The 27,309-nt window shown below is 36.2% G+C and overlaps 1 protein-coding gene across 1 annotated transcript; it reads left to right on the top strand.

Annotated features, from left to right (window-relative positions):
* The first annotated feature begins 1,183 nt into the window (after positions 1–1,183).
* On the top strand, positions 1,184–26,750 carry C5H14orf39 (chromosome 5 C14orf39 homolog). Its single transcript, XM_072338947.1, has 19 exons — positions 1,184–1,266; positions 2,196–2,234; positions 3,157–3,216; positions 3,506–3,562; positions 5,987–6,113; positions 8,746–8,835; positions 12,190–12,377; positions 12,857–12,899; positions 13,295–13,415; positions 14,090–14,184; positions 18,022–18,161; positions 18,606–18,685; positions 20,712–20,797; positions 20,890–20,954; positions 22,079–22,149; positions 23,236–23,393; positions 23,835–23,970; positions 25,429–25,486; positions 26,183–26,750. The coding sequence occupies exons 3-19, from the start codon at positions 3,165–3,167 to the stop codon at positions 26,383–26,385; spliced, it is 1,770 nt and encodes a 589-aa protein (XP_072195048.1). The 5' UTR covers positions 1,184–1,266; positions 2,196–2,234; positions 3,157–3,164; the 3' UTR covers positions 26,386–26,750.
* The last annotated feature ends 559 nt before the right edge of the window (positions 26,751–27,309 follow it).

Genomic DNA, 27,309 nt, shown 5'->3' with positions numbered 1-27,309 from the left:
TTTAAGGAGTAATCCACAGCAATATATTTTAACTTGATTTGTCCAACTAAAGAAAGCGTTGCAGTCGAGGGGATATTTAACTTCCTGAAGACTTGACGTTGGGTAACGAAGACCTCCTCACACAGCAATGTGCTTTAAATCCAGTTAGAAACTGGGAATTCAGAAGTGAAGAGCCCTACAGCTCTCAGTTACAGTCACTAGACTTGTGGTTTGTTACCAGTCAGGAGAGGGCTTCCGTGGTGTGGCAAGAAGTGACAACAGCAGCGCTTCTCACTCTGGGGGGGTTCACGTACTTAAATGATGGAGCAGAGGGGTAACAGCACAAAGAGAGATCAACAGAGATGTGTGCCTTGCTTTTAGCAGAGAAATGTGAACTCAGCTGAATTCCAGGAGCTAGGTAACTAGTCCTTTAGGGTGAGTCCTTTAGGATAGCGACTATCACAGGTGAGAGTTCACCATCAGAAGAGCTTTGCTGGAATTAAAATGGTTTCTACGAAGCCAACAGAAATGGATAGCTTTGTGCAGCAGCGTGTAGAGTTGAGTATTATGACATAATTTTAAGGAATAAGAGTCACGTAAATAAAAATAATACACGACCGGTTGTTTTAGGAAGCTATTTGGAGAGGATGCCCGCGTGGTTTGAATTCCATGCAAGTGGTTTTAAGTGTGGAATTTTTCTCTTAGTGTATGGGTATTTATCACCTTGCCAGACTGGATATGAAACCACAGCTGTAAATCTGCAATGAGGAACTGCATTAATGTCAGTGTTGTGAGAGCAGGCAGACGCTCAGCATACGACCAGGCAGTATTTTTCTGGTTTCTGGACTCAGTGCTGTCCTGTGATTCATGAAATTGAGTCCTAAACAGATGAGTTTATTAAGGTGGTATGAATGGGTGAGATGTGTAATTATATATATTTTAGCAGAGTTCCAAATAGCATAGAAAGCATCAAGCTGAGAGGTCCATTAGAAATCACCTGTTACTGTTTGAAGCTGTTTTACTCACTGCTGTGTATTACGTATTTCTCACACGTTAGCATTAAAATACAGAAAAAATGTCGTGAATTGTTACCAAAGCTGTCAGTTTTATTGCATCACCTGTTAAAGGTTGTGATCTATGATTTCTTTTTGAAAAGGACCCTAAAAATGCCTTTTTTTTTTAATTTTATTTTTTTATTTTAGTAGCAGAAGTTGGTGGATTCTGCTCTGTAGTGCTTCTTTCGGACCAGAAAAATAATAGCCCCACGTGAGAACATCTGAATCCCAGGTTGGCAAATGGTTTAATGCTACTTTTCTCTGGTAAAACCAAGGATCAGTCTTTAGTGCAGCCGTACCCTGAACATCTTTTGTTACAGGCTGTTTTTAAATCTACAGCCATCTAACAGATGACCAATGCAGTGAAATCTCAGCCCTTTCTACCAGTGACACACGTCCTTTGAATTTACAAACAGAAATTTGCAGTTTCGTTACTTAATTTAAGCAATATCTAGAACAGCAAATATTTTTATGCATACATGCTTGCATTTTCTGCAATTCTACTCTTGTAAACAACTATGCAAGGAAACAACTCCACTTTTAGTTCAGTTCTTTTTTTACATTAGAATGAACAAAATTCATTATAACTATTTTAAAGGATTAAACGATATGTATCATCTTAATAATAAGCTGTTGTGATCTATATAACGAGAAGCAACTCTTTGCTGTTTTGTGTTCAAAGTAGTGTTTGTGCTCTGTTTTTTCTCCCCTTTTTGTACCTTATTTGTATGCCCCATTTTTGCAGTTTTAATAGGAGCTGTCAGGGATGTAGCTAACAAGCACCATTAAGCTGTTTTCTAGAGAAAGAGTAAACAAACATCAACGTTTTCCACCCGGTGCTTTGCTGTTTGACTCCCATTTAGTTACAATACAGATTTCCAGAGATTCATGTGCCTCCCTTGGGTAGTTAACAACCAGTGTCTGCTTAACTACATGTTAGGGTCAGATAGGCATCATTCAGCATTGAGATGGTCCCATCTCGCAGCCTGCACACGAGGCAGATCTTCAATATCCGCTCCCAACTAATTTTTAGTTCTTAATAAATTACTTGCCATTTTCTTTTATTTGTTGCAAAAGCAGAAATTTTTTGTTTTGGCTTGAATTATTTCTGACATTTTTTTTCCTTTATATTTTCCTGAAAACATTTTTTGCTGTTTCCAGGCACCAGTGACTCGGGTACTGATCTTGTACATACGTATGGTAAATCTGTTCTCTCTTTCTTGGAGCTTTTATCACTGCCTGTTCTAATCTGGTCTCTTGGATTAGTAGCTCTGATCCTCACGTAACTATTAGGCAAATTCATTTCTGTCAAACATCCAGCATTTTAAATGCTTCCCCCCTTCTCCCTCCCTTCTGTTTTCACGGTCTCAGTGCTACACTATGCAATCTTAATGCCACTTTAGTCCAATTCTGAAGTTGTTTTCTATTCCACTTTATCCTGGATTAGGAACTCATCCCCATCACCAATTGGTTGTGGCTTTACTTTTTACACAGCTGAGAGAAGTGTTCATTCACCCATGGGAAAGCCATGGTGGGACGGTCATGTTTCAGTGTGTTTGAGCTAACTGCTGGTGTTCTGGATGTTCTGATTAGGTACTGGTTGCATCCTTTTAAGAAGATGACATGACTACAAGCTGTTTAGAAAAAAAGAGAACTGAATTTCTGCACGTAGCAGCACTATACAAACAGAAGAATCAATTTGCAATAATCTGCTTTCCATTGCATTTTAGTTCTGTCTTTAATCCCACTTATGCATATACTTTCTGATTCAAATGTACTTTGCAATTATTTCTGGAGGGCTGTACAGAATGGATAAGAAGCTTTTCCATTACTGTCTTTGCAGCAGATAGGCTTAGTAAACCAGCTGGAGTAGAGTCTTTGCTTTTTGTATGTGAGCATTTCTTGCTGCATTCTTCCCACCTTCTCAAGTTCTCCAAGACAGAACTTCTGCAGGAACACTTTGCTAAGTTGTGTGCTTCCTTTTTCCCCAGCTTAGACCTCCAGTAAATCCATTACTACAATGGACGAAAAATTTGGTTCCGTTAGAATGGAATTTTGACTTTATTGTATCAATAAAGCTTTGGATTGTTTTTGTAACTCTGTAAAATGCATTTTTCTCCAGAGGTTTACATGATGAGTGACAGACTCTTAAGCAACCTGGATAAACTCCTGCTTGAGTTTGGTAGGTCATTATATCGTATATTTTTAAAGTGAAAAGTACCATTGCACTGCATATAGTGATATTTTTTAACTTTATACAGTTACATTAACTTTAAATAAACATTTAAATATTAAGGTTTTGATGATGTTATGGAGCAGGGTTCTACAAATTACTTAATAGCAAAATTGCTTGTCTGAAGGGGTATTTTTAGATGTCTTGTTAAAATCTTTGCTAATTGATGTGCAATTAATGTTGCACAGTATTTGTTTAATAGTTCATTGTAGATAAATGTCTTCATTTTTCTTTTCAGTTTTCCAGCTAAAACAAACTTCTTATGCAAAGGAACATGTAAATCAACAGATAAACTGTGAGTAGTGATGAGTTATCGTTTTATTAGCTGTTGAATACTCTGTTTCATTAGTCCTGATACATGTCTGAGTTTCAGAGGCGGAAGCAAGCTTAATAATGAAAGCTGTCCAGTGTCCTGCTCTCACCCTATCTCATCTTTTGCCATCAATGCTCGCTCATTCTCCCTATCAGACTTTGCTTTTGCCTTCGACTTTTAGCTAATGCTGCTCAGCTGTCTCATGGACAGCCAGTTTCATGCTGCGCCATTTCCTGCTCTTACTCTGTAGCTCCTCACAGTTGCTGGCAGTTCTTTGGTTCAGCTGTGCTTACTCAATACATCTGCCACTTGTCTGCCCTTCTCTCTTCATGTTTTTTGTTCTTCCCAAATTTGGATCTCTGCCTCATTGCTTCTTCTCTCTTTCTGTCTTCCTACAATAATGAAAGTTCTCTCAGTTGCTGCAACCTACTCAAGCCTGGTTCTTCTTTTCTGTGGTTAAGCAGCTGTTAATTTTATTTGAAATCCCAAACAGTAACATCAATGGGAAAGCCTTGCTCCACATGAAATTCTTTCTTCCTAGGACTAACAGTATAATACTACGGACTTAGATCTTGTCTGATTTATTTATTTTTTAACTACCCTGCCTGTTGTATCACTGAGTTACAGGGATGGATATAGAGAAACTATTCTTTAGACAACCTAAAGAAACCCGTGCTCATCTTTGGCACCTCATAGGTAGAAGCCAAAGTTCAAGTCCTTCAGGAATAAGAGGGTCCCTGGGGGTGTTCAAGGCCTGGTTGGATGGGACCCTGGGCAGCCTGGTCTGGTGTTAAATGTGGAGGTTGGTGGCCCTCTGTGGCAGGGGGTTGGAGTTTCATGATCCTTGAGGTCCCATCCAACCTGGGCCATTCTATGATTTTGCGATTAAGTGATATGTCTAAGGAAGTACTTACACACTGAGAGGGTTATCAATATTAGATTGAAGTATTTTGAACATTAAAGTATGTATTACAAAAGATCTGATACCCATAGAGTTTTGTAATAATCCTTTGGTCTCAGTCTGTAAATTTAGAGCTATTTGTGTCTTAAAATTTGTTGGAGCTTACTGCAAGTTAGCACATTTTAGGTGAAATCCATTGGCTATGTAGAAACATACAACAGTTGTTTGTGTGTTCAGTTGAGAGTGTAAGTGAACTCAAAAGAAACATTTAGACTTCAGGTATTCAAGGTATTAAGATGTTGTACATACTCTGGATTACTGAAGATATTAAAATACATTAGGATTCTGTTGTTTTTTGCTGGCTTAAGTGTATCTCTGACAGGCATTCTTCTCCTGTATCAGCCCAGATGGAACTGCAAGTGAATATGTAGCAAATACTGCAAAAACTGACCCAAACTTCAGGATGATCTAAAGCTATAGAGCAGTAATTCACACAACTCAGGATTTATCTCAACTAAGATGGCCTCCCTAAACAAATGCAGAGGGGCAGAATGTCTGTGATTGAGTGACTTCAGTGGCACCATCTTTGTTGTCAGGGCAGCAGTGCTGACAAGGGAGATTTGGCACAAGTATTTCTGAACCTCTATAGGGAAGAATAAGAAATAAAAATCGCAGGGAAGAAAAACACGCACTTAGTTATGCTCATTGCACTGCAGTGTGAATATGCATGGTAGCTCTCACAACCTGTACCTGTAAAACAGAATGTCAGTAATATCCGTGTTCTTGGGGGTTTGTCATTACAATAGATGCTCCTCATTAACTGGCATCTGTTTCCTGCTCAATCTATTAATCCATCATACAATACAGTTCTCCAACTTGTGTAAATTTATTTTTTATTTGTATTTATTTGTTCCTGATTCCAGCAATCATTTGTGTATATGCTGTTAGAGATGTTTTTAGTTCTCCTTTCTTGAATTCAGCTTTCCTATTCAAAACATTCTTTGTTTGGACTTCTGTAAAAGAAAAGGTATTTAAAGAGACTTTTATCTCAAGCAACTCTTGTGCTCCGATCAGTCTCCCTCCCCACTTGCAAGCATTACCAAAAGAAAAGTGGCTTACACTGTTTTCCTGTATACTACCTCCAGTGTCTGCAGACACTTGTCCTTCTGTGAACTCTGGAGAAGAGAGTTGGCATTAACTATTTATAAGCATTTTAATTTCTACCACTATTAATAGCTTCACTTTTATACAGACTGGGATGCAGAAACAGTACTGATGTTTTCTTCCAAAGCCAATTTCATAATATTAAATGAAAATCAGTGTTCTCACCACACAGCTCTTTTTTTTTCATTCATTTTGTCATTGCTTTGCTTAACTGCAGGCTGTTTGCTCTTCTGCTATTACTGAGACTAAGCACTTGGGAAGAAATGTTGACTCCTTCTGAATGCAGACTTCTTATTTCATGGATATGTTGCAAATACTGAAACATATTTTTACATTTTCAGTGTATTCTTCAAAAATCACGGAAAAAAGGAACGAAATTGCTAGATTGCAGGAAAATATAAATAACTGCAATGATGCAATTGCTGACTTACGCAAGCAAAATGAGAATAGTAAGGACAGCTGTAATGCGTAAGTATAATGTGAACTTAACTTTTAGATAGAATTGGCATTAAGAAAGTCAGTGAGGAAGTAGCATAAGAATCACAGAATCATAGAATCACAGAATGGCTTGGGTTGGAAGGGACCTCAAGGATCGTGAATCTCCAAAGCCCTGCTGCATACAGGGCCACTGTTCTTTACATTTAATGCTAGACCAGGCTGTCCAGGGTCCCACCCAGCCTGGCCTTGAACACCTCCAGGGATGGGGCACCCACTGCCTCTTTGGGCAGCTGTTCCAGCACCTCACCTCACCACTCTCATGGTAAAGAACTTAGCAGTCAGGAAAAGATATGAGCTTAACAATAAAATTTCAGTTTATTTATACTCTATTTTTTGCCTCTAATGCAATATAAAATGAACAGTTTTTTTTACTTGAAACCATTTCATACTGATTCCTTTTTTTTAAAAAAAAAAAAAAAAAAAAAAAAAAGTTGTAAATCAGCTACTATGGAATGCAAACAAGGAAATAAGAAATTAAGGGTAGAATTGAAGATCTGCCCAAATTTCCAACCATTAAATTCAAGGGGCATTGGCTGAGGTCCTAAAAAGAACAATCAGTAGCATTAATGTAAGGTGACTGAAAATAAGAAATGACTCAGTAATGGATACATGTATTCATAGAGACTATGCTTGCAGAAGGATGAGATTTTGTCTTAAATTATTGAAAGTATCATTTACCAACATACTGAAAACTGCACTAAACAAGTCCTAGCTGTGAGATCAGACAAAGAAAGTACTAGAATCATCTCAAACTTCTAATATTTATCCTAGTTGATACTCCTGATACTCTGGACAAGTTTCTAACATTGATCTTGTAAATTCAGATTCTGTATTTGACTGACAATCCTCCTCATAGTTGATTGATTCAGAGATGAGTATCATTACATTTAGTTGCCAGGAACAGTCAATAGAGCTCTTAAAGAAACTGCTTGTTGTCTGGATTGCTAGACATCATATTGAGGCACATTCAAAGACTTTGAACAAAATACTGAATTCTTACATGCAACAAGTCTACCGAAAATACAATACATGAGATGTGTATCAGGATACTATTGGGATTTCTAAAAAAGTCCATAATAGTCTGTTTAACAAGGAACTGAAGAATACATTGATGAGGCAGAAATACATATTCTTAGAAACATAATGACATTTCTCTAATATTTAGTTGCTTGAATGTCTCAGACATGAAATGTTGATCCAAGAACAAGAAGTGGTGAAATACTGTTGGTGATTTCAAATGTTATTATTCCTCTTACAGTGTTTTAATTTGTGTTCATGATGGTGGGGTACCACGGAAATAAAACCAGAAAGCCAGATGAACACAGAATGCTTTTAAGTTAGGAAGTGAACTGCTGTCTTGTCCAGCTGGCTGAAGCACAGGGAATTTATAGTGCTTTCAGATATGTGTGGATAGAGATTTTTCAATACCCTTGCTGATGAAAGGAGGAACAAACAGATATGATAGTTATCAAGAACGTCCAGAAAGACGTGGGGTTTTCTGGAAGAAGATCACAGTGTTTGTGTGCCTGTGCACTTATATATGCACTGTTAGTTTCTGCCTTTTCAAAATCTAACCCCTTAAAGTTGTTGCTTTCTGTTGAATTTTCAGGTGTGGTGAAGAAGCATTTCTTAATGACATTTTTAATCATTAGCAGTGTTAACCAGTTTGTACCAAAGAATGCTAAGTTTCCTGAATGGATGCTGAACTTCCTTACTGAGCTTTTTTTCAGTGACAATCTTAATGCTGTTATAAATGTTGATAATATGTGTGTTTTATCACCTGGAGTGCATCGTTTCTTTGCTCAAGGTTATTGGATTTTAGCAAATTATTTGTCAGATTTTTGTTCTATCTTTATTTCCACAAAGAAAACAGCTTTTACTGCAGCCTCAGTTTTACACCACCTTTGGAGTGCTCGTCCAGATACACATTCATACTTTCAGTGTTTGCATGCTACAAACTCCAGTTTTGAACCATAGGTCATACTCACATCACCAGATGCCCTTTACGTGCCCAACTCATGAATATACAGTGTAAAATGGATCACATGTCCTCAGGGACTTTTACCATTACAGTAGAAAATTGTTTCTTTGCTCAGTTGTGACCTTATTCTGTATTCTCTCCTCATTGATAATTTCCATCCTTTTACAAGTAACTTCTTTTTTTGTAACCTGTCCCAAATTTATGTGGAAGTGCTTGGTTTCAGGTGCTTTTAGGTTTTCTACTTCTGCATCTTTGGTGCTTGATGGGATCTGTGCAAGTGCTCCTAAAGCTGGGATTTGTTTGCATGTCTCCTAGGTCTGATTGTTCCACCCAAAATTCATTCATTATAGGAATTTATGTTGCCCCAGAGTAGCTGTGTTCTGGATGATGCCATAGAGGCAAAAAAGAACATATCTTGGCAGCAATTGAAGTTCAGTTCTCATCTGCTATTAACTTATTTTTAACTGGAGCTTTCTACACTAGAAAAATACGTGTTCGACTTTCAGAATATTGACTTGCTCTAGTTAGCTAGCTGAAGTCAGTTGTTTATGTCTTCTTTTTTAATTGCCTTTTTATTAGGAAGGACCATTTACACACTTATTTTTTGTACTTTCTCTGCAGCTGGAAGCCCACATATGCAATTCTTAGCAAGCATGAAGAATATCTGAAGAATGAACTTGAAGTTTTACAAGAAGCCACAGAAAATGAGAGGTATCAATGATCATATGAGATAAGATTTCTAGAAGCAGTGCTTATTAAAGGCAGTGCTGTCTCAACTGATCAGCAAAGTTATGCAGTTTGCATCAGAAAGTTTTGATAAACATTTCAGTGTGATAAAAGAATATTCACTTTCCATTATTAGGAGTTCATCTGTGACTTTGTAGCTACTAGTGAAATGGGATAAGATATGGCTTTTTCAGATTCAGTTACTTCTCAAATTCCTATTACAGTGTTCAATTAAACACTGTTTAATCACCCACAGTTTCAAGGGAAGTCCTCTGGTGTTTCAGCTTTGACAGAAATACAAGATATCAGAGACATACATGCAGAAACATGTTCTATCTACAGATGTGTTTTTTTAACCATTATCATGACGTCTCTTCACACGTATTGTAGTATCAGTAGTTTCAGATATTCAGATTTGGAAGACTTTTTGGAAAATAAGGAAGTTCTATGTTTGTTAGAAGCATCACATAAATGAACCTGAGCTTTTACTTTCACATATACACTGAATAAGATAACATGCCTTATAATGCACAAATAAGATACATTCAAATAATTTGTGTTTTTCTTTATTTGTGAATAATTCTTCAAAATAACTACAAAGCATGCAAATTCAATATTAGATCATGAAACATAGGGCTAGAAGGATATATCTGCCAGCACTGAATGGGACCTGACAATTTTCACTTACATTTTCAAGGTGGGATGTGACAAGTTAATGCTGTGGAATATTGTTTAACATTCAGGAAAGAAAAAAAAAGGTCTTTAATTTAGAGAGGTTGCTCACCTCTGATCTGCTTGGGAAGAGGAAGAGATTAGTTAGCCATGTGTTAAAAAAATCATGGCAGATCCATCTAGGCATCTAGATAGCAATGCAGGGCTGTTACTGTAGGTAACTGCAATTTAAAATGTTGGCTGTGTTCTTATGCTAGTGTTCTTCTTTCAAGTAGTTCAAGACAGCAGAAGTAGAATGTCTGACAGCCTTTAATTGACTCTGTTTGTAGCTTATCTGTCTTCCTGTTTAGAGCTCTGCATTTGGTGAAAAATAAGGCTAAATTGGCTTTCTATGAGTATATGAGCCATTTTGGCCTTCACTAATTTGAGCTGACAAGCCAAAGAAGCATTACTTTTAAATTGCTTCTTTAGATAACTAGTCTCAATTCCAACATGAGTGTTTGCTTTTTTTTTTCTTTTCTTTTTTTCCCCCTTTTTCCTGAGCTTTTAATTGTAAAACATCATGACTGCAAACCATGGAATAAATTTAATGTATGTATTTTACAAAACTTGTCTTCAGAGAGTTGTTTCAAATACAGTCCCTCTGAACTAAAGCACTGGCTGGTACACTGAAATCAGCAAGGCATGCAGTCAACAAATTCCAAATAGATAAATGAGGAAGAAAAATAAGTGCATTTAAAATGTTATGCGCTGAATGCCCTTCTTAGGCTGATGTTTGTAGGCATTCAGGACATGCTGCTTTACGTGCAAAGATGTTTTGAAAAGATGACTTTAATGTGAGCAGTGCTGAATTCTAAACAGCTGATGTTCAACTACATGAACAGACGAATACGAATTACTTATGAAAAATACTGAAAATAGAGTCAACTCCTCAAGACTTCTATGCTATACTTTATACAGCCATAAATATTTATCTGTGGAAAACAAGTTTTGGGGAAAAAGTGTATTCAGAGTTTGAGGATGACATTCAGAAGTCTGAAATGTGCCATGTGTATGCTTGTGTTGCCCAGTCTAACCGGCCAGAAGTCTGAAGTGTCTGTTTTTCAGTAAATCAGTAACAGCAGTTTGACATATAGTTATTCTTTAAAGAAGAATGCTGTGATTTGGATACAGTGAGAGCTGTTCCTTATTGCAGGCAAATAGGTGTGCATGTGCCTTTAGTTGGTGTTATACATAATAATTTGTTTCACAGAGGAATTTCTGATTAATCAGCAGGTGTACTAATAACAAAATATTTTCACCTTTGGTTCTGTTATTAAGCTCTTACTTTCAAATGTGGAGAGAAATATACCAGGTCTTGGTTGTTATTATTGATAATGTTAAAAACTGTTGATAATTAGCTCTTACTTTCCTGCAGGTTACCTGTGTGTGACATTAACAATTAGAACCTGTTCCTTTGTTAATTACTCAGTGTTAACCACTGTGCTTTCCCTGCAGATACTACCTTTGCATTAGAAATGACCTCTAATGCACGTTAGACTTAGCAGCACTACTGGAGTAATAAGAAATGTTTCCCAGTCACATAGTTGAATATTTGATCTGTTGTTTGCAAGCTGTGCTGCAAATTCCTAGTTTGAATGAGAAGACAGACTAAAGAGTCTTTTCCAGCATAGTCATTGTCATTGATTTAACACAAGACAATTTCTGTGCAATAGTACTTCTTTTTCTCTTCTTTCCAAGGATAACACTGATTAATTTTCAGCTTTATGTGATGAATTACATCTAATTGCTTATCATGGCATTTGTTTTTATAACAGTATTTCAAAAGCTCGTTTAAACTTTAACGATGTCATGAAGATTTATTTAATGGGACCTCTTAATTGATGCTACCAACTTTAATAATCTGTAGCTATGTTCTCAACCAATGTCAGTGAAATTATATCAGTGTGAGATTAATTTAGAGGGCAGTCTTACAAGAAGCTGAGCTCTGGCTATTTTCCAGTTAAGCATTTAAATGTTTGCTTAACCTTAAGTTTGGTAGTCTTGTTATTTTAGTGTGACTGATGTGTGTGTTTAAGGCTTCCCTGAATGAGATTGCTCAGCATTTCTTACTCCAGTACTGCATCAGGCTGTTCTAAATCACAGAATCATAGAATGGCTTGGGTTGGAAGGAACCTCAAGGATCATCAAGCTCCAAACCCCTTGCCACAGGCAGGGCTACCAACCTCCACATTTGATACTAGATATATATGTAAATACTATATGTATATAAATACTGGATGCTAGGCCAAATGATCCTTTACTGTAAGTTTGATAGAGCTCCACTGATACAGGTGGAGATGTGCCAGTAAGCACACGCGCAGAATTTGGTTTGGTGTGAGTTTCATGATAATTACACAAGGAAGAGCCATTTGTCATCTGTCAAGCCACCTTTTGTCATGGTATGGTCTAGATTCCTTTCAGAATAATGACTTACATCATGAATATATTCTTTGCTATGTACAGCATATTTTTTTATGAAAACAAATGGAAGGAAAAAAAAGGAAGTTGAGTGAAAACATACTAAAAAAGTAATCTGACCTTTTCCAGAACAACAGCAAGTCTAACTGAGATAGTTCCATAAAGTAATAGCTTTGTAAATTGTATCTAAATTATATTTTTTTATAGGAAAATGTATCAAGATTACATAATCCAGTATAAAGAGACTCTGAAGCAACACCGTGAAAAATATGCAGAAACTGCCCTTGCACAGGAATACTACAAAAAAAAGAAAGAGCTTGAGGAAATCCGGAACAGAATTCAGAAACGGTCTGAGCAATATAAATTGAAAGAAGATGCTGACTTGGACATTCTTGGTACTATTATTATCAGTGCTTATGCAGTAGTGCCTGGTGCTAGTAGACCGCATATTACAATGCTGTACAGAAATCCCCTTATTGATTTATCAAAGTTTCTCTTAAGCTGATAAAAAAAATCTTAATTTTATTGTACTATTGTTAGGAAAAAAACTGCAGCAAAGTGAGAACAAGAATTTAGTTAGAGTATACAGGCTAATATTCTTTCCTCCAAGCTGTGAGTGTAATGGGGAGAGGTTTGCCACTGGGCTTCTTTGGGTAAGAAATCAACCCAAAATTAGTTTAGAATTAGCTTCTCAAACATTTATTTACTTATTTATTTACTGTGCTATTTTGAATGTCATTACTTTCTGTATTACTGCTGTTTCTTTTAGAAGGACTAAACAATGATAAGTTTTTCATGAACCATTAATTTAAATTGTAATTTGTTGAGAAAATGAGACTTGTTAATGTTCTGAAACAAACTTTTATTTTTACAGAGCCTGCTCCTTTTAAATCCATTAATGACTGGGCTATATATATGTATCCTTGAAGTGTAATGTTAATGTAGTTTACAGGAAGGAAAGTTTATATTTAACTTTCACAGATTTTTATTTATAAACATAATAATTATGTTCAGAGTGGCAGCATAACCATTTCCCCGTGGGCTAATTGTAGGTCAAATAATAGTTTTCAGTTATAATTTACTGGAACATTTTAAGGAAGATAAAAGTATTTCACCTAATGACCTGTAAATCGTGAAGCTTCATTAAAGGGAAGACTAAAGTTGGATTTGGAGACTTGCCTAAGACATGTAGAATTGTCAGGACTTTCTGTAACTCTTGCACTTGCACTTACAGCATAGAACTGTGAGGGACCTGATAATATCTCCTTCTTGAATAAAATAATGTTGCCATGCATATTCCTTAACTTGGAAGTGCTTCTTTGAGGCAAAAAACACAGGAAATGTTAAAGCTTGCTGAAACTGCTACACGAGAATCAGCTGAACTAAAAAAAGAAGCAGACGAATTAGAAATGAAAATTAATTATTTAAAAAAAGTAAGTGTTTTTTTTTAATATATATAGGTATTTATACAAGTGATTTGCTGAAACAAAATAGTAATATATTTTCAAGCACATGAACCAACAGGATGACAGTAGAATTAATAATTATTTGTCTCTATAATATTACCTATGCTTTTTTGGAGAATGAATGCTCAGACTCTTACGGCTTGCTTTCTGTTGACCTCTGTTTACACCATAATTTCCTCAACTCAGTATATCATGATGACTTCTGTGCTAGCTCAGCAGAGTCAGAGCATAGTCATGGACTCATTAGTGTTGGGTTGATGGTTGTACTTGTTGACACTGAAGGTCTTTTCCCACCTCAGTAATTCTGCAGTTCTGTAACCTGGATGTATGTGCCTCTGGACTAGATGATCATTACTGTTCTGTCAGCCTTGTTCACTTCAGCCAGCCTTATGTTGATAGAAGCACAGTGTGCACAGGTGGTAGTTTTTTTCCTATATTTTGTGGTATTGTTTGACATCAGACTGAAGTTCACAATGAACCTTGTTCTCCTTATTTCTGTAGATCATTTTGGCTATAAAAAATAAAAATGCTGCTTGTGCAGATTTATCAGGATGAGAAGCCCTTGGCAGCATGTAGCTGTATCGTTTTCACATTTTCTTTTTAATTAAACTGTGCTGTTTATTTGCTCTTTTTCTTTTAAGACATTTGAGGAGACCACGGAAGAACAAAATAATTCAGGAATGATTGAAGGAAAAGATCTGAAAAGTTTGGAGAAACCGAAGGAATTTAAAGAAAGGTGCGTTTAAAAATGATTTCCTTCTCCTTGCTGTCATCCAGAAAACTATCTCAATATTCAAGCAAAGGCAGCAACAAAACAAATTGTTGCTACGTAGTGATTGGCAAGGTTCTCCAACCCAAGACATGTGATTCAATTACATAACATTAAAGGAGTCGTATTTCTTGGTGTTTAGTGGTGGCAAATTTGTACTGTTGGAAAATAAGTGTTATCTGGAAATAACTATTCAAAAGTATTTTGTATAAAACTTTGCTCCTTGAAGCTTCTGCTAATGGATCTGTGTGGATAATTTTATGGCTTTTAATTACAGTTACAGTGACTGTACAGTCAATAATAGAATACACTAAGTATACTGAACAAATATTTGGTGAAAAGTTCAGGGTTACAGATGTCATTGCCTTCAGCTCTGAACTACTCTTAGAAATTTAACACTTAATTTGGTTCTTAAAAACAAGTGTGAGTGAAAGTTTCATTGACAGGATTAATGGCTTAGTAAATTAGCCAGTGGTCATTTACAACTGGGACTCGCTTTAATTTGAGCTCAATTACTGTGACTGAAGTCACTATCAGGATCATCTTGCACTCATCGGGATTTCTTGTGAGTATTAAGCCATGAAACTTAGAACTGATTTTATTGGACAAAAATCTAGAAGACTTAATCCACGAGATTTTACATCATGGTGTGCTTGATAAGGGTGCTCTTCAGAGTTCTGAACTAGGATTTAATAGGCTATATGTACAGAAAGGTGTCCTTTTAGCTGTCTCCTTCCCACAGGGATACTTGATGTTTTTAATATCTTTTCATAGAACCCTATATTATCCAAATAATGTTTTTTTTATGGTTAAAGGTCTTAAACTAGTCCTACCTTCTTATCTAAGTTTGGTATAATTGGCAAGATCTCAGGAACACAGAGAAACAAGAAATCCATGTAGTTGTAACACTAGGTGAAGAAGATTGGAAACACTCCCTTAGAATTCTAAAGGGCTCCAAGTATGTTCAGTTTGCAGAAAATGCCAATTAAAAAGATACTATAGGAGGAGGAGGAGGAGATCTCTGTATTGGACACAGAGGAGCAGGAAGTACTTGGTGAAGACACTTTTGGAAAGGAATTTGTAGGGTGTCTAGCTAAACTTGATTACCTCTTTCATAAAGTTTTCAGGTGCTTGAACCCTTCACCAGAAACTGTGTCTTGATTGTGCACAAGTAGATCCTTCTGATGCTCTACTGAAGTTCCATGGCTTACATCATGGTTATAAGATCCTGTAAACATTTTAAACTATTCTAACTCACATTGCTCTTTAACCTCCGTATACGTATGTACAACATAAAGGCCTATAGAAAATGGTGTAAAAGTTGTTTTAAAACATCTCTATTTAGTGTATTAAAAGAGAAAGGAAGCACAGAAGTATCTGAGTAACTACTGATGTTAAAAATTGGAATATTATTAATCTGTGATTGTAATAATTGTGGGAAGAAACAGAAAATGTACTAAGACGATGATTCATATGAACTAAAACCTTTGTAGACTCAAGGCAATATAGAAAAACACAATAAAGTAAGGGTACCAAAGGCAGGAGCTGTTTTGCAGTTGCTACAGGGCAATTCCTGAGCAAAGAGATCTTTGTAAAGAAGCAGAAGATATCTTCATCTTCTGCCACAAAGGAAGAACAAAAAAGGAGTTGTCATGACAGTCCATAAACTGATGTAGAACAGCATGGAACCAGCAAATGTCAAACAGAACAATGAAAGCATTGAGCAGAATAATGTACAAATTAATACCCATGAAATACTTTAGAGGAATACAAGACAAGAAACCAACATGAAAGTAAACTAATAGCTGCTGGTATGTATGTTCTTTGGGCAGGAGTATGGCAGTGTAGTCACTTTGTCAGAAGGATTCGAACAGCTGCAAAACATATTAGTCTTCTGATACAACCTATTTTCTTTGAGTAGTGGACATCTGTAGTACTCCAGTTACATGTTTGTTTGTTTGTTTTATTGTAATTATGCATTAATTCCACCTCTGAAAACCAAAAATACCTTGCGCTCCAAATGAGAGGTTTTTGCTAAAACTTCTAGAGGTTATTCTGTAGAGTATGATTTCATTTTTTTTCTGTCTTTGCATTACAAGTGATAAGACTTCAGTGATCAAATAAAAGACTTTGCTATATAATTATTGGAAAAGTACCTTTATGTTTGGTGAGTCCACCACCTCTCTGGGCAGCCCATTCCAGTGCTTGACCACTCTGATGGAAAAGAATTAACCCTGTAATGACCACAACCACAATTACTGCTAAGGAAATAAAATTTTATTTTGTTTTAAGAATATCTTTTTTCTTCTTTGCACTTCAATAAAAACTGAAAATATTACATAATTTGCAACATGGATTGAGATAAAGATCTTTTATTTGTGGGAATACAAGAAGGACTGTACGGAGCAGCAGCTGAGGAGCAAGATAAACAACATTTATCTACTCAGATGTCTACTTACAGTGAAGTAGATAAAGGAAGACAAATGATCTTTCTTGTTACTGCAGTTCAGACTATTTGGACTTTCAGATGCAGTTTGATTTTTTCCCAGGAGTTATGAATGTCAGAGAAGACTTTTTTTTAAATAATCTCTTTGGGGGGGGAGGGCAGCAGATATATTGTATGTTTCAAAGTTTAACCGCAGGCCCTTTTGGAAGTTTTTGTTACTTAAAAAATCAATATCTCAAGAGTTTCTGACTCCTGTTTGCAACTCTACCATCAATCTGTTCTTCTGAACAGAGTCGTATTGTAAAAGGTTTATTTCCTCTATGGCGTTTTTTTAGAAATAAAGGGAGTTGTCTGCTAGACTTTACAAAAGCACACAGAAACTGACTCCAGGAACTTCTAAAAACACAATTTGGTATCTGAAGTAAGTTCTGTAAGAAAATAAATTGGTTATTGGCAATCTAAATCATGACCATCAGCAGCTGCCTTGTCCAGCTCATTTCGTTTTTGAATGACTGTGATAAAGTGGCCAGATAAGCTGTTCTGAACAAGGAAAAGCCATTTCAGCCTGGGTTCTGTGCCTAGCTCTGCTTTAACCATTCCTCGGTCTAAAGTTCTCCACATCTGATCTTAAAGATACTCCGTCATATAAACATCTTATTTCTTGCAGTATGCATTCTTTACTCAAGTAATGCCTGCAGTTGCTGTAAATGAAAAATAAAGATGCTTTTAAATGATTTCTGTTTGATACATATTTTTGTTTGTCTTAGTAGGTGGTGCACTGTTTCCATAATTTGTTAGATCCAAAACCCTAACCAGTGCTTCTAGTTTGGTATGCTTTAGCCAGTAGTATTGCTTATTGTACTCCATGCTACCTTACAAAGTTCATCTTACTTTCTGGCATTCTTGCCTGCCCTCCTTTTTCTCAGGATGCACTGCTTCTGGGCTGGAGGGGACAGTCCTTGAATACTGATCAGCTTTCTTGGGCTCCTCTTCCCTCCAGGGCTTTCTCACGTGTCACTGAAGAGTTCAAAGTCTGCTCTCCTAAAGTCCAGAGTAGCAAGCTTGCTGTGCACCCTCCTTAATGCACTAAGGATCTTGAACTCCATCATTTCCCGGTCATCTTCTTTGGTAGTGACAAAATTCAAGTCAGCAATATTATTATGATCACTTTGGTATTGTTGCATGTCCTCTGCTTTCAGTGATATTCCATGTCTGGTGTTCTTTCAGGAAAAATTAAAGTCTGATTGATAGCTGGAGCTGCAAAGAGTTAGAATCCCCCTGGAAGCATGCATTTCCCTTAAGAACTCCACTTATTTGAAGCTGTTGGGTTTTATGATTTCCAATCTTATTTTTTTTAGGGTATTTGAAGAGAGTGAACATCCTTCTTTGTTACATGAGAAACATCAACTGTACAAACCATTACAGCTCCCATGCATTCCTCGGAAATCACTCCAGTCTTTACAGACTACTAGATTCTCTATGCAGCGAACAGAAACAGGTGCAGTGTGATTCTAACCATCTCTTTATTCATTTATTTATTTATTTTTGTGAGGGTTATTTTTGTGTAAATAAATGGAAACCATGGCAATGGATATACTCAGCTGTTTGTCCTGTGATGGATATAGCTAGGCTTTCAGCAGAAGTTGGGTGCATACCTGTCTTTGTGTTCTGACAACCTGATTTCTCTCTCAACTGTGCATTTAGTAGAGTGACATGGTAGATATACCGAACACATTGCATCAGAAAAAAACCGTGTAGCATACTCCTAGGAATATTTGTAAATATATGGTAAATGTAACTATTATCTGTAGTAATATGCTTGGTGCTTTCATGTTTTAGCTCTTCATTAACAGGAAAATTTGTATTTTTTGTTGACAAGTTCAGTTTAACAATGCAGTGCTTTGGATACTTAATCCTGTTTATATAATGTTTGTTAATTTAGGGAGAGAAGAAAAAGAAAATCCTATGGAACAATCCGTCTCTACTAGCAGTTCTTCCAGCCATGCAGAAAATCCATCACAGGTATGTGTACTTCCACTGGTAAAATGTGAGACTCTTTAATCTGTTTTGTGTGGTTACTTAAGTACAAAATACTTCAAATATACCCACAGCTATTTTATCTTACATAAAACTTTTTAATGTTAGATTCAAGATGCTGAAGACTTCTTAATCATAAAAATCTTTTTTTGGTGCCATTTCTAACTCAACTGAAATTGCTTAAGCATTAAACATTCTAATATTGGTTCCTTGTAGGGAGCCTGCTTTAGCTTGGGGGATGGACTCGGTGACCTCTTGAGGTCCCTTCCAGCCCCTGCGATTCTGTGATTCTGTGTGATTCCTTTTCAAACTTGAAGTGAACTCTGTGTCCAAATAATTTCTGTAAGAGTTTTAAACACATAGAATTTAACTGTGTGCAGCAAAGTTTTGGAATTCAAGAAAGAATATAATCTTCTATTACTGATTAATCATCAGTCGTCTACTCTGTGAGAAGGGATTTCATTAAGGACTAAGGATGTAGGATACTCTGTGGGACTGTCTTCGGTTTAACCAGAAGGAAAAAGGGGCTTAGAGGAGTAAAACCTCATTAGCATTTATTTGTGCACTTAAGAAGTCCATAACTGTTTCCTTCTCTATCCCATAAGCAAATAACTCCAGTGACATTTTTTTTTTAAAGGGGAAGTGTATTGCAGCTAAATATCTTAAAGACACAAACACAGTTAAACAACACAAAAACAAGCTGGAGGAATAACCCGCACAGTCGTGAAACAAAACAAAACATAACCCCTACACTAATAAAATCACATTAGGTGAAAGAAAATTAACAGGGCTGATTGACTGTTGAAGTATAAAAGAAGTACTACAAAAGGTGACATCATCAGAGACAAACAGTTTGCAACTATTTTTGCTGTGCAGCAATTTGGGGAAGCATCCATACTGAAGTTTTCCTTTACAAGGTACATGTCACTGGGCCTATTTCAAACCAAATGTCAGTGAAAATTGCCAAGTAAAAAAGTTAACAGGTGTGATTTTCTTATAACTTTCCAAGGAAATCAAGGTTATTGTGAGTGCAACATTAAATGCTTTAGGATGGAGCCTCTGGGAACAAATTAACTAAATAAGACATTATGAAATGGAAGAGCTAGACTGAATGAAGCAAGACCAAAGTAAACTTCAGGTAGCTGTGATTTGTGATAGGCCTAGAGAGTTGAACGTGATGAAGATGATGGAAGGGTTGTTGCCAGGGTAATCCAGATGCGGATGGTAATCTGGGGTGTAGAATTGCTCTTAAATAGCAGTGGGAAGCAGGAAGTCAAAGTTAAGGAAACTTTCAGAAAGGGTGATGGCAATGGGGAGAAGATGGAGTCAGAAGGAAAATAAAAAGATTGGAGGAAAGGAGGTCTTCATGCTTCTGGAAGCGAGTGTTGTAAACTGAAGGAGATGAGTGGTGGACAGATTCTACATGTCCAGTTCTTTTGTCCCCCCACGCTGATTCAAATTAAAACCAAATAAAAACTAGCAGCTCCCTGTAAAATAAGATGTTATCTCATGCTGAGGCATAGACTCCTATAGTGCCACTCTGTCCTTAGGGAACAAATACATGCTACATATTTGAGTCAGACCTTCTGATCTGGCAAACGTCTGTGAGGGGAGTGTTTCCGTCTTACCCTCAGTTGTTCAGTCAACCTGGCAGGCTTCTGTGCATTCTCACTTTGGCCTTAGGAGATAGATGCCTGGCTGCAGTAGTAGTAATCCTGAATAAAGTTTGTAAATTGTGTCATGTTATTTGTATGACAGACAAGTTAATTATTCACCTCTAGTTGTCAGTGCTGTGAATGCAACTTTATTGGAAAGAACAGATGTGGGTTTGAGTATCATGTACAAAAAATGTTAAACTGTAGGTAAAGATGACAGGAAAAAAAAAAAATTTCGTGATCCCTAAAAAGAGCTTAACTGGCTGGATTTATGCAATCTGAGGACAAACTGGAATGATACTGTCAAAGTCACAATTTCATATGCTGCCTCTTTTGAATTTTTCTTGATGTTTTAGATGGTTAGTGGCGCTGCTGTGACTACTAATCTACAAGTTGCCCAAGTTCCATCAATAGCAAGTTTTCAAAGCCAAACACAGTTCAGGTAACTTTTCTCTAATGAAATAGCTTTCATTTTTGTGATTAAAGTTTATGGAAATAATCCATATTCAAACAAGGGTAATTTCTGTCTTTTAGACTGCTACGGCCTCCAAAGCAAGTGACCACTAATCAACAGTTTGAGAGTGAAAAAAGTGTAATAGGTGAAGTATCAATGCTGTCCTTTGATCAGCTGTTTTGTTATTGTATGATGACCACATAATGATAAAACAGTATTCTAGAAGCCACACTGTCACTCTCATATGAAGTGGACCAACATTTGTTTCCTTCTCCACTTTATTTAGTTTTAACTTGTGAGTACAGCACGGAGTCTTAAGTTTAAATGGAGACTGAAGTTGCCATAATGTGAGATGCATTCTTCATTGACCACTGCTAATAAAGGGAACCCTCCAGAATTTCTAGTAAATCCATGCTCTTAGTTTGGGTAAAGTGAAAACCTGCATGCAAATCTACTGAGAAGGCATGAGAAAATGCAAAGAAAAGGGCTATAAGCAAAAAGATTTAGGAATCTTGAAGCATCAGATTAAGATTATTAAGAATGAAAACTGATATAAGAAATACACGCAGAATGCTTACAGAAACAAAACAGAGAATCTACGAATGCACCTGTAGTTTTGAAAATCCAGGGTGCTGAGGTTTAGTTTAGTTTAAATGCACTTTTCTTACACTGTCCATTTAGTTCCATTTTAAAAATTATAGTCCTATTTTTTTTTTTATTTTTATTATTATTTTTTTTTAATAGGTAGAATCCTAATTATGTGTCTTAAAACACACGATCTTAACTTGCAGTGTGTGAAATATTGCACGGTATGAAGCTTGGAGCAGAAATTTGAGTAACATTCTTCTCATTTCTTATCCTAGCTTTTGCTCAGGTCTTTTAAGATACACTTCATCAGTCTCATGGACATGCTTTGTATATTGTTTCCATGCGGTTCCTGTTGACTGGTACGAGCATTCTCAGAGTGCAACAGAAGGATTAGGCAAAGATAGCACTCTCAGGAATCAACAGCTAAATCTGAAGAACTTACCAGACAATATGAAGCAGCCTTAGTATAGCTTTGACAATAATAAGTGGCAGAATAAGAGGAGACTATTATGAAAGTTGCCACAGAGTGGGTTATTATGAAAACTACAGTCAGAACACCTCCTTATCAATAGCAATGCCAAGATAGTAAATCTTCTTCAAGGATTCTTCCTCACAAAGTAATTTTTATTTATCCATTTAAAATGCTGTTATAATATAAGGAATGCTGTCTTCTTTGCACAGAAGACCAAGAGGCCAAATGTGATGATAAAGAAGCAGGAGATGAGCCTAAGGATTCTTCTTACATACCTCAAGTAAGCAGAGCATTTTAATGTCATAAGTAGTTATTTTATTTACAACAGTCAATCTGACTTGATGTATTTGAATCTTTTGTCAAGAGCTAATTGTAATTATAAGGAATTGGCAAAATGACTCATTATAAGGCAACCAACATTTGAAGCTGTTTCTTGTCTTCTGATTGCTAACAGAGTGATCTTGAGCATATAAGTGTTGTGTTTTTTAAATGCTACCTTGACAATGGGACATTGAGGACAACTGTTCTATGCACATTATGATTTTTAGATACAACTATTGTGTGGTGTTTTTATCTGTGTAAGCTAAGGTGCATTTGAACATTTTTTGCATTTTTGCATTTGAAACTCACTTCTCCCACAGAAGTACAGTATAGAAAATAGGCTCTGTGCTGGCCACAGATTCTGAATGGCTTCATTTACACTGCTTTTATTAGGTGTACTTGAATGGGAGTTTAGGCTCACCATTCCATATTATTGAAGCCAGTTCTGTGTACAGCTTGCATATACAGGTGATACTGAGATCAAATTTGAGACACTAAGCATCCTCTAGCTGGCTTACTACAGGCTGACACCCACAGGCAACTGGTGGAGAACAGTGTCTTTAAAATGATATTGAGTTTGGTGAAAACTGTTCCACAGAATCCAAGTGTAGATTCTCAGTTAACATTTCCTGAGAAAGAGAAAATATTCTTAGTGAGATAATGTATATTCTGATGACTGTGTCCCTTTAATTTGCTAGGGAGTATCAAGAGGATTCCAGTGTGACTTAAAGCATTAGCTAAGAGATACTTTAGAAAGACCAAGGCTTTGTTTTCAACCAACTCAAATGTTTCTTTTGTTTGAATGAAAACTTTCATATATAGTTTCAATTGGAAAAAGTCAATTTTTAATTAGTTAAATTGAGGTTGCAGTTGTAACTATGGTGAATATACAACTGGGAGCGTTTGATTAAATTCTCTTTATTTTTCATGAAAAGAAAAATAACTAACCTTAAAACATACAATGAACATGCTTATAGAAATGGACTAACATTATTTTGAGAAATTATATGTGCCATAAACACTACTGTATATTTCTTTTTAACAGGACATACGTACGTATTTTAAGCCAAACGAGAATAATCCTGACACAGCAGCAGAAGGTGCAGAACATTTTCTGCGAGCACCGAAAACAATGGAGTTTGCTGGAACACCTGACTCAAAGGGGAAGAAAACCCAGTTTCCTAAAACACCTCCATTTGACTTGTACGAATACAGCTTTTCTTTAGGTTTCGTGAGCAAAGTTGTAATGATGCTTTTTGTTTCAGTATTTCCAGAATTTTTGAGAGATGCCATAGAAAGACTTGCATAGAAAGTTCTTCCACAAATAAAGACAACATTTTTCTAAGTTAGATTTTGTTCTTGCAATAGCAGTTCTACTTGAATTGTAGATTGCTTTTCCTTGAACTGTTTTTTTTTAAAAAGCATTTTTTTCTTGGAGCATGAGAGTGAAAGGAAGGGAAATAGTTAAGAGCATCACCTCACTCTGATTTAAAGGGTTGTATCACCTGTTAGCTCTTGCAGGAAGCAATTATTGATGGAAGCTATAGAAAGGTAGGAAAGTTAGAAAGAATAAAAGCCACCTGTGCTCCTTTTTAAAAACCACTGATGCAGTTTCTACCGTTCTGTCTCTTTCTGTCTTTATAGCATTCACAATGTGGGTTGTGAAGAAGCAACATCAAAATCTCCTGCTTTCTTTTCTCTTTTGGGCATCTCCCAGAAGTCACCTGGCTTTAATTTGTTTGATTCTTCTGTATTTGGAGCAGAAAATTCATCTGATGAGGTGAAAATTAGTACTTAAAAATATTAAATTTCCACAAGCCAAAACATGCTGAGGAAGTAGTAATAACTGTGAATATTTTTGTTTGTTTGTTTTCTAAACGAAACTGCTTTTTGGCAAGTGTATTTTAAGAGCTTGCTTAAATTTACACTGGATTTCCTTTGAAAATGCTTATCTCCTTATCTGCTAATACCCATGTGATGACCTTTGATCAAGTGTGGATCTTTCCCATATGGATATGCAGATGCACAGATAACTAGATTTACAAAAAGGTTTTCTGACTCAGCATCGCAATGCGAAACTTTAGATACTACTCATGTGAATATCCTGTATGGCTTTATTTGGCTGTAGCAGTGAATCAGTTACTTAGGTTTTTATCCTCTGTGTTTCACACAGTGTGGAATACTAAGGGAAGGAAGAAAAGTGCATTTACTAGAAATGTTAAAACATAAATATGTACTAGCAGCTATCTATAAATAAAGGCAATAGATAGATAGCTAATTGGAACAGGGCCAGGAATCCTGGTTACGCTTCTTATCCTTTGCCTAATTACAGTGCACTAGAGTTATTTTTTTTCCTTTCTAGGCTAGTAATATGTAATTGGATAATTGAGATAGGTGTATATCAGTGTATAGTGCAGAGGTTATGTACCATTCACTGGTTGTGCATATTCAGTCCTCATTGAGCAAATAAGGGAATGGAATCCAGGTATCTCATATTTCAATGTGTGTGATAAGTCTTGCAATCACTAGGTAAAAGCTGAAGGAGGAAAAACACATTTCTTTTGTCTTCTGTTTGGTGAAGAATGTGTTGTGATACTACCTGGCATCAACAGTGTGTAGGAGAGAATAGGCTGGTGGGTAGTTTCTGAATGGTTTAGGACTGAGATGTGTGTAGATAAAGCAAGGAAAGCGCACAGGTAAGTCACATAATGCTCTCAGAACCCATGTTATATTGTGACAGCTCAGGAATTTAGCAGTGTCTAGCAGTCACTTTAATCTGTGGTTAGATGGGAGTTTTGACCTTATTTATCCATTGTAAATAAAGCTTCAAAGCTCTTCTGAAGTGTAGTAAGTGTTCGTTTTGTCATTCTTTCTGGCAACATCAAGTCCTACTAGGAGGCTGAAACTCTTCTGTTGCTCAGAGGTCTTCTAAAATTTTGCAGAATTAAATAATTTTGAATCTCTTCAGGTTAAAAAACAGCAGAAAATCAGATCAGGTTTTGGCCTGTTTACATTCTGATGTTTTGCTCCAGAAAGACTGAAGGCATGCATTTGTAGATGCAAACAAAACAGGACTCTTATCAAAGAACTTACCTTGTAACTTCAGGGTTTGACATATAAAGTTAAATTTAGGAACTAATACTTGCTGGGAAATATATTTTTCACTTATTATGTATCAAAATTAGAACTTATGTTTTGTCTTCCTCATTTATTAAATAAAATGATTGTTACATTTCAGATAGATGAAAATTATTCTGTGGGAAACTTGAACCCCATGTCACCACATAAAGATTTTGGTAAGTCTAATGGTGGAAAGTATTAGAAAGTGTTTGTGTGTATCAGCTGTGTTTTATTTATGTGGCAGGTGAGCTCACAGTTTTGCTTAACAAGGCGCCTTTGGTTGTCTAAACATATTCATTTCTTATATATTGATCTGTGATAACCCTGCTTAGTGACTTGTTAAGTCAATTTGTATTTTGACTAGTTTAGTTTTATTCTCTAAATACCTGTCCTATGGAATTTGAATATCTGAGATATCCTGAAAGAATAGAGTGCTTCAAACACACCTGATACAATCCCTGGCTCTTCTGAGATGAACAGCAAGAGGAGAGAACAGATTTTAAGTGTCAAAGTTCTATAAGCTTTTTCACTCCTAAAAAGAACTCTGTTCTGTAGATGTAAAAGTTATAGTACTTGGTAAATGCAGTTTTTTAACTTAAAGCTACCAGCTCAGTGTTGAAAGAACAAATCTATCATTTCCCTCTCCCCATGACTGGAATCCAAATAGTTTCCAAATGATGAAAGAAACCTAGATTGTAAGTTAAATCATTGGAGGTGCACGATACAAAAATAGCACAAGGGAGGCAGGAGAATCAGACATCATAAACCATGTTTTCCTCTGACACTCAGCAAGTGTTGGGAGTAAAATATTATTTAAAAACTGTATGCTGAATGCAGTAAAAATCTAACAATAGATTATGTATTCCACATAGGAAGCTTATTTGGGAAATCAGAAGGTGAGGATACATTTGCCTTCCCCTTTCCTTTGGAGTCAACTTCTCATGCTTTTGGAGATGGCAAAGATGACTTCAGTTTTCCATTTGCGTTTGGACAAGATCAGAGATCATCGCAGTCTCCTTCTGTGAAAGGTTTTCATTCTTCCTTGCAAAATGCGAAGCCATCTACATTCTTTTGAATACATTTAACTTCCTTTTAAATTCTTTTCCTACTTAGCCTTGACAGATGTTTCCATTTTCATAAGTTAAAGTACAAAGCATTTCACCTTCTTTCGTTTCACTTAAGAACACATTACTGCAATTGCTGCAAGAGCACGTGTGCATTCATCAAGTGCATGCTTTGAGATGCAGCTTTTATTTTTCTTATTTATTTTCTAAATGTGTTGTTTTCATAAAATGTTATGATATGTTCTACCTAAGCTGTCTCTGAGAAGCAGAAGAAATGCCATTTTAAGACAGCATGAGGAGTAATTATTTCATTATCTGTGAGAGCATCCAAACTTCTAGATTAGTGCTTATAATTTCTGATTTAAGCTTTAGTAAATGTAACGGTTTATTGTTCTGGATGAAGCTGAATATGAATTACTGTTCTTATATTGGTTATCTGTTACAAAGTTCTTGAAATAAACATTAATTTTATGTAAAACCACAGTTCTACATCTTGCTGAATGATTACTTAGAGAAATTGGATAAGCTGGTTGATCATAAGAAAGAGAAAACTACTTCATAAAGGGCAACAGCTCAGTATTTGGGATACTTCTCAGATATTTACAAGTGTTAATGGCTTTTAAACATGCACTGGGATTTTTCATTGTTGTCTGTCAAGTTTTGCCTGAAGATGGTGCCTTGATATCATGCCCATCAAATCAATAGTGGTTATGTTGCTGGATTGTTGAGACTCACATGCTGACTAATTTTGTTTTTTTTTCTGTCCCCTCTGTGAACATGTGATTACACCCATCTCTCACCAAAAGGTGTAGACAGAGATCCTCTTGTAAACGTAGCAAGGGTGATTTGAGGACAAGTGCTTTTTCCTCATTACCGATTGTAATTTGCTATTACTGTCCCTGTTGTGTAGATGAAGTTGAAGGACTGTGTGCCTG

The sequence above is a fragment of the Excalfactoria chinensis genome, chromosome 5, assembly GCF_039878825.1.
Source record: "Excalfactoria chinensis isolate bCotChi1 chromosome 5, bCotChi1.hap2, whole genome shotgun sequence".
Classification (NCBI taxonomy): Eukaryota; Metazoa; Chordata; class Aves; order Galliformes; family Phasianidae; genus Excalfactoria; species Excalfactoria chinensis.
Note: the sequence above shows the minus strand (reverse complement) of the source record. Positions and strands in the feature narration are given on the sequence as shown.

Bases quoted from the DNA above. Each gene is read 5' to 3' on its own strand.
- C5H14orf39 (XM_072338947.1), top strand. From the start codon at position 3,165: ATGATGAGTGACAGACTCTTAAGCAACCTGGATAAACTCCTGCTTGAG. The intron at 14,185-18,021 runs GTGCGTTTAAAA...TATTTTTTTTAG, and splicing joins CCGAAGGAATTTAAAGAAAG to GGTATTTGAAGAGAGTGAAC. The intron at 23,394-23,834 runs GTACGAATACAG...CTGTCTTTATAG, and splicing joins AAAACACCTCCATTTGACTT to CATTCACAATGTGGGTTGTG.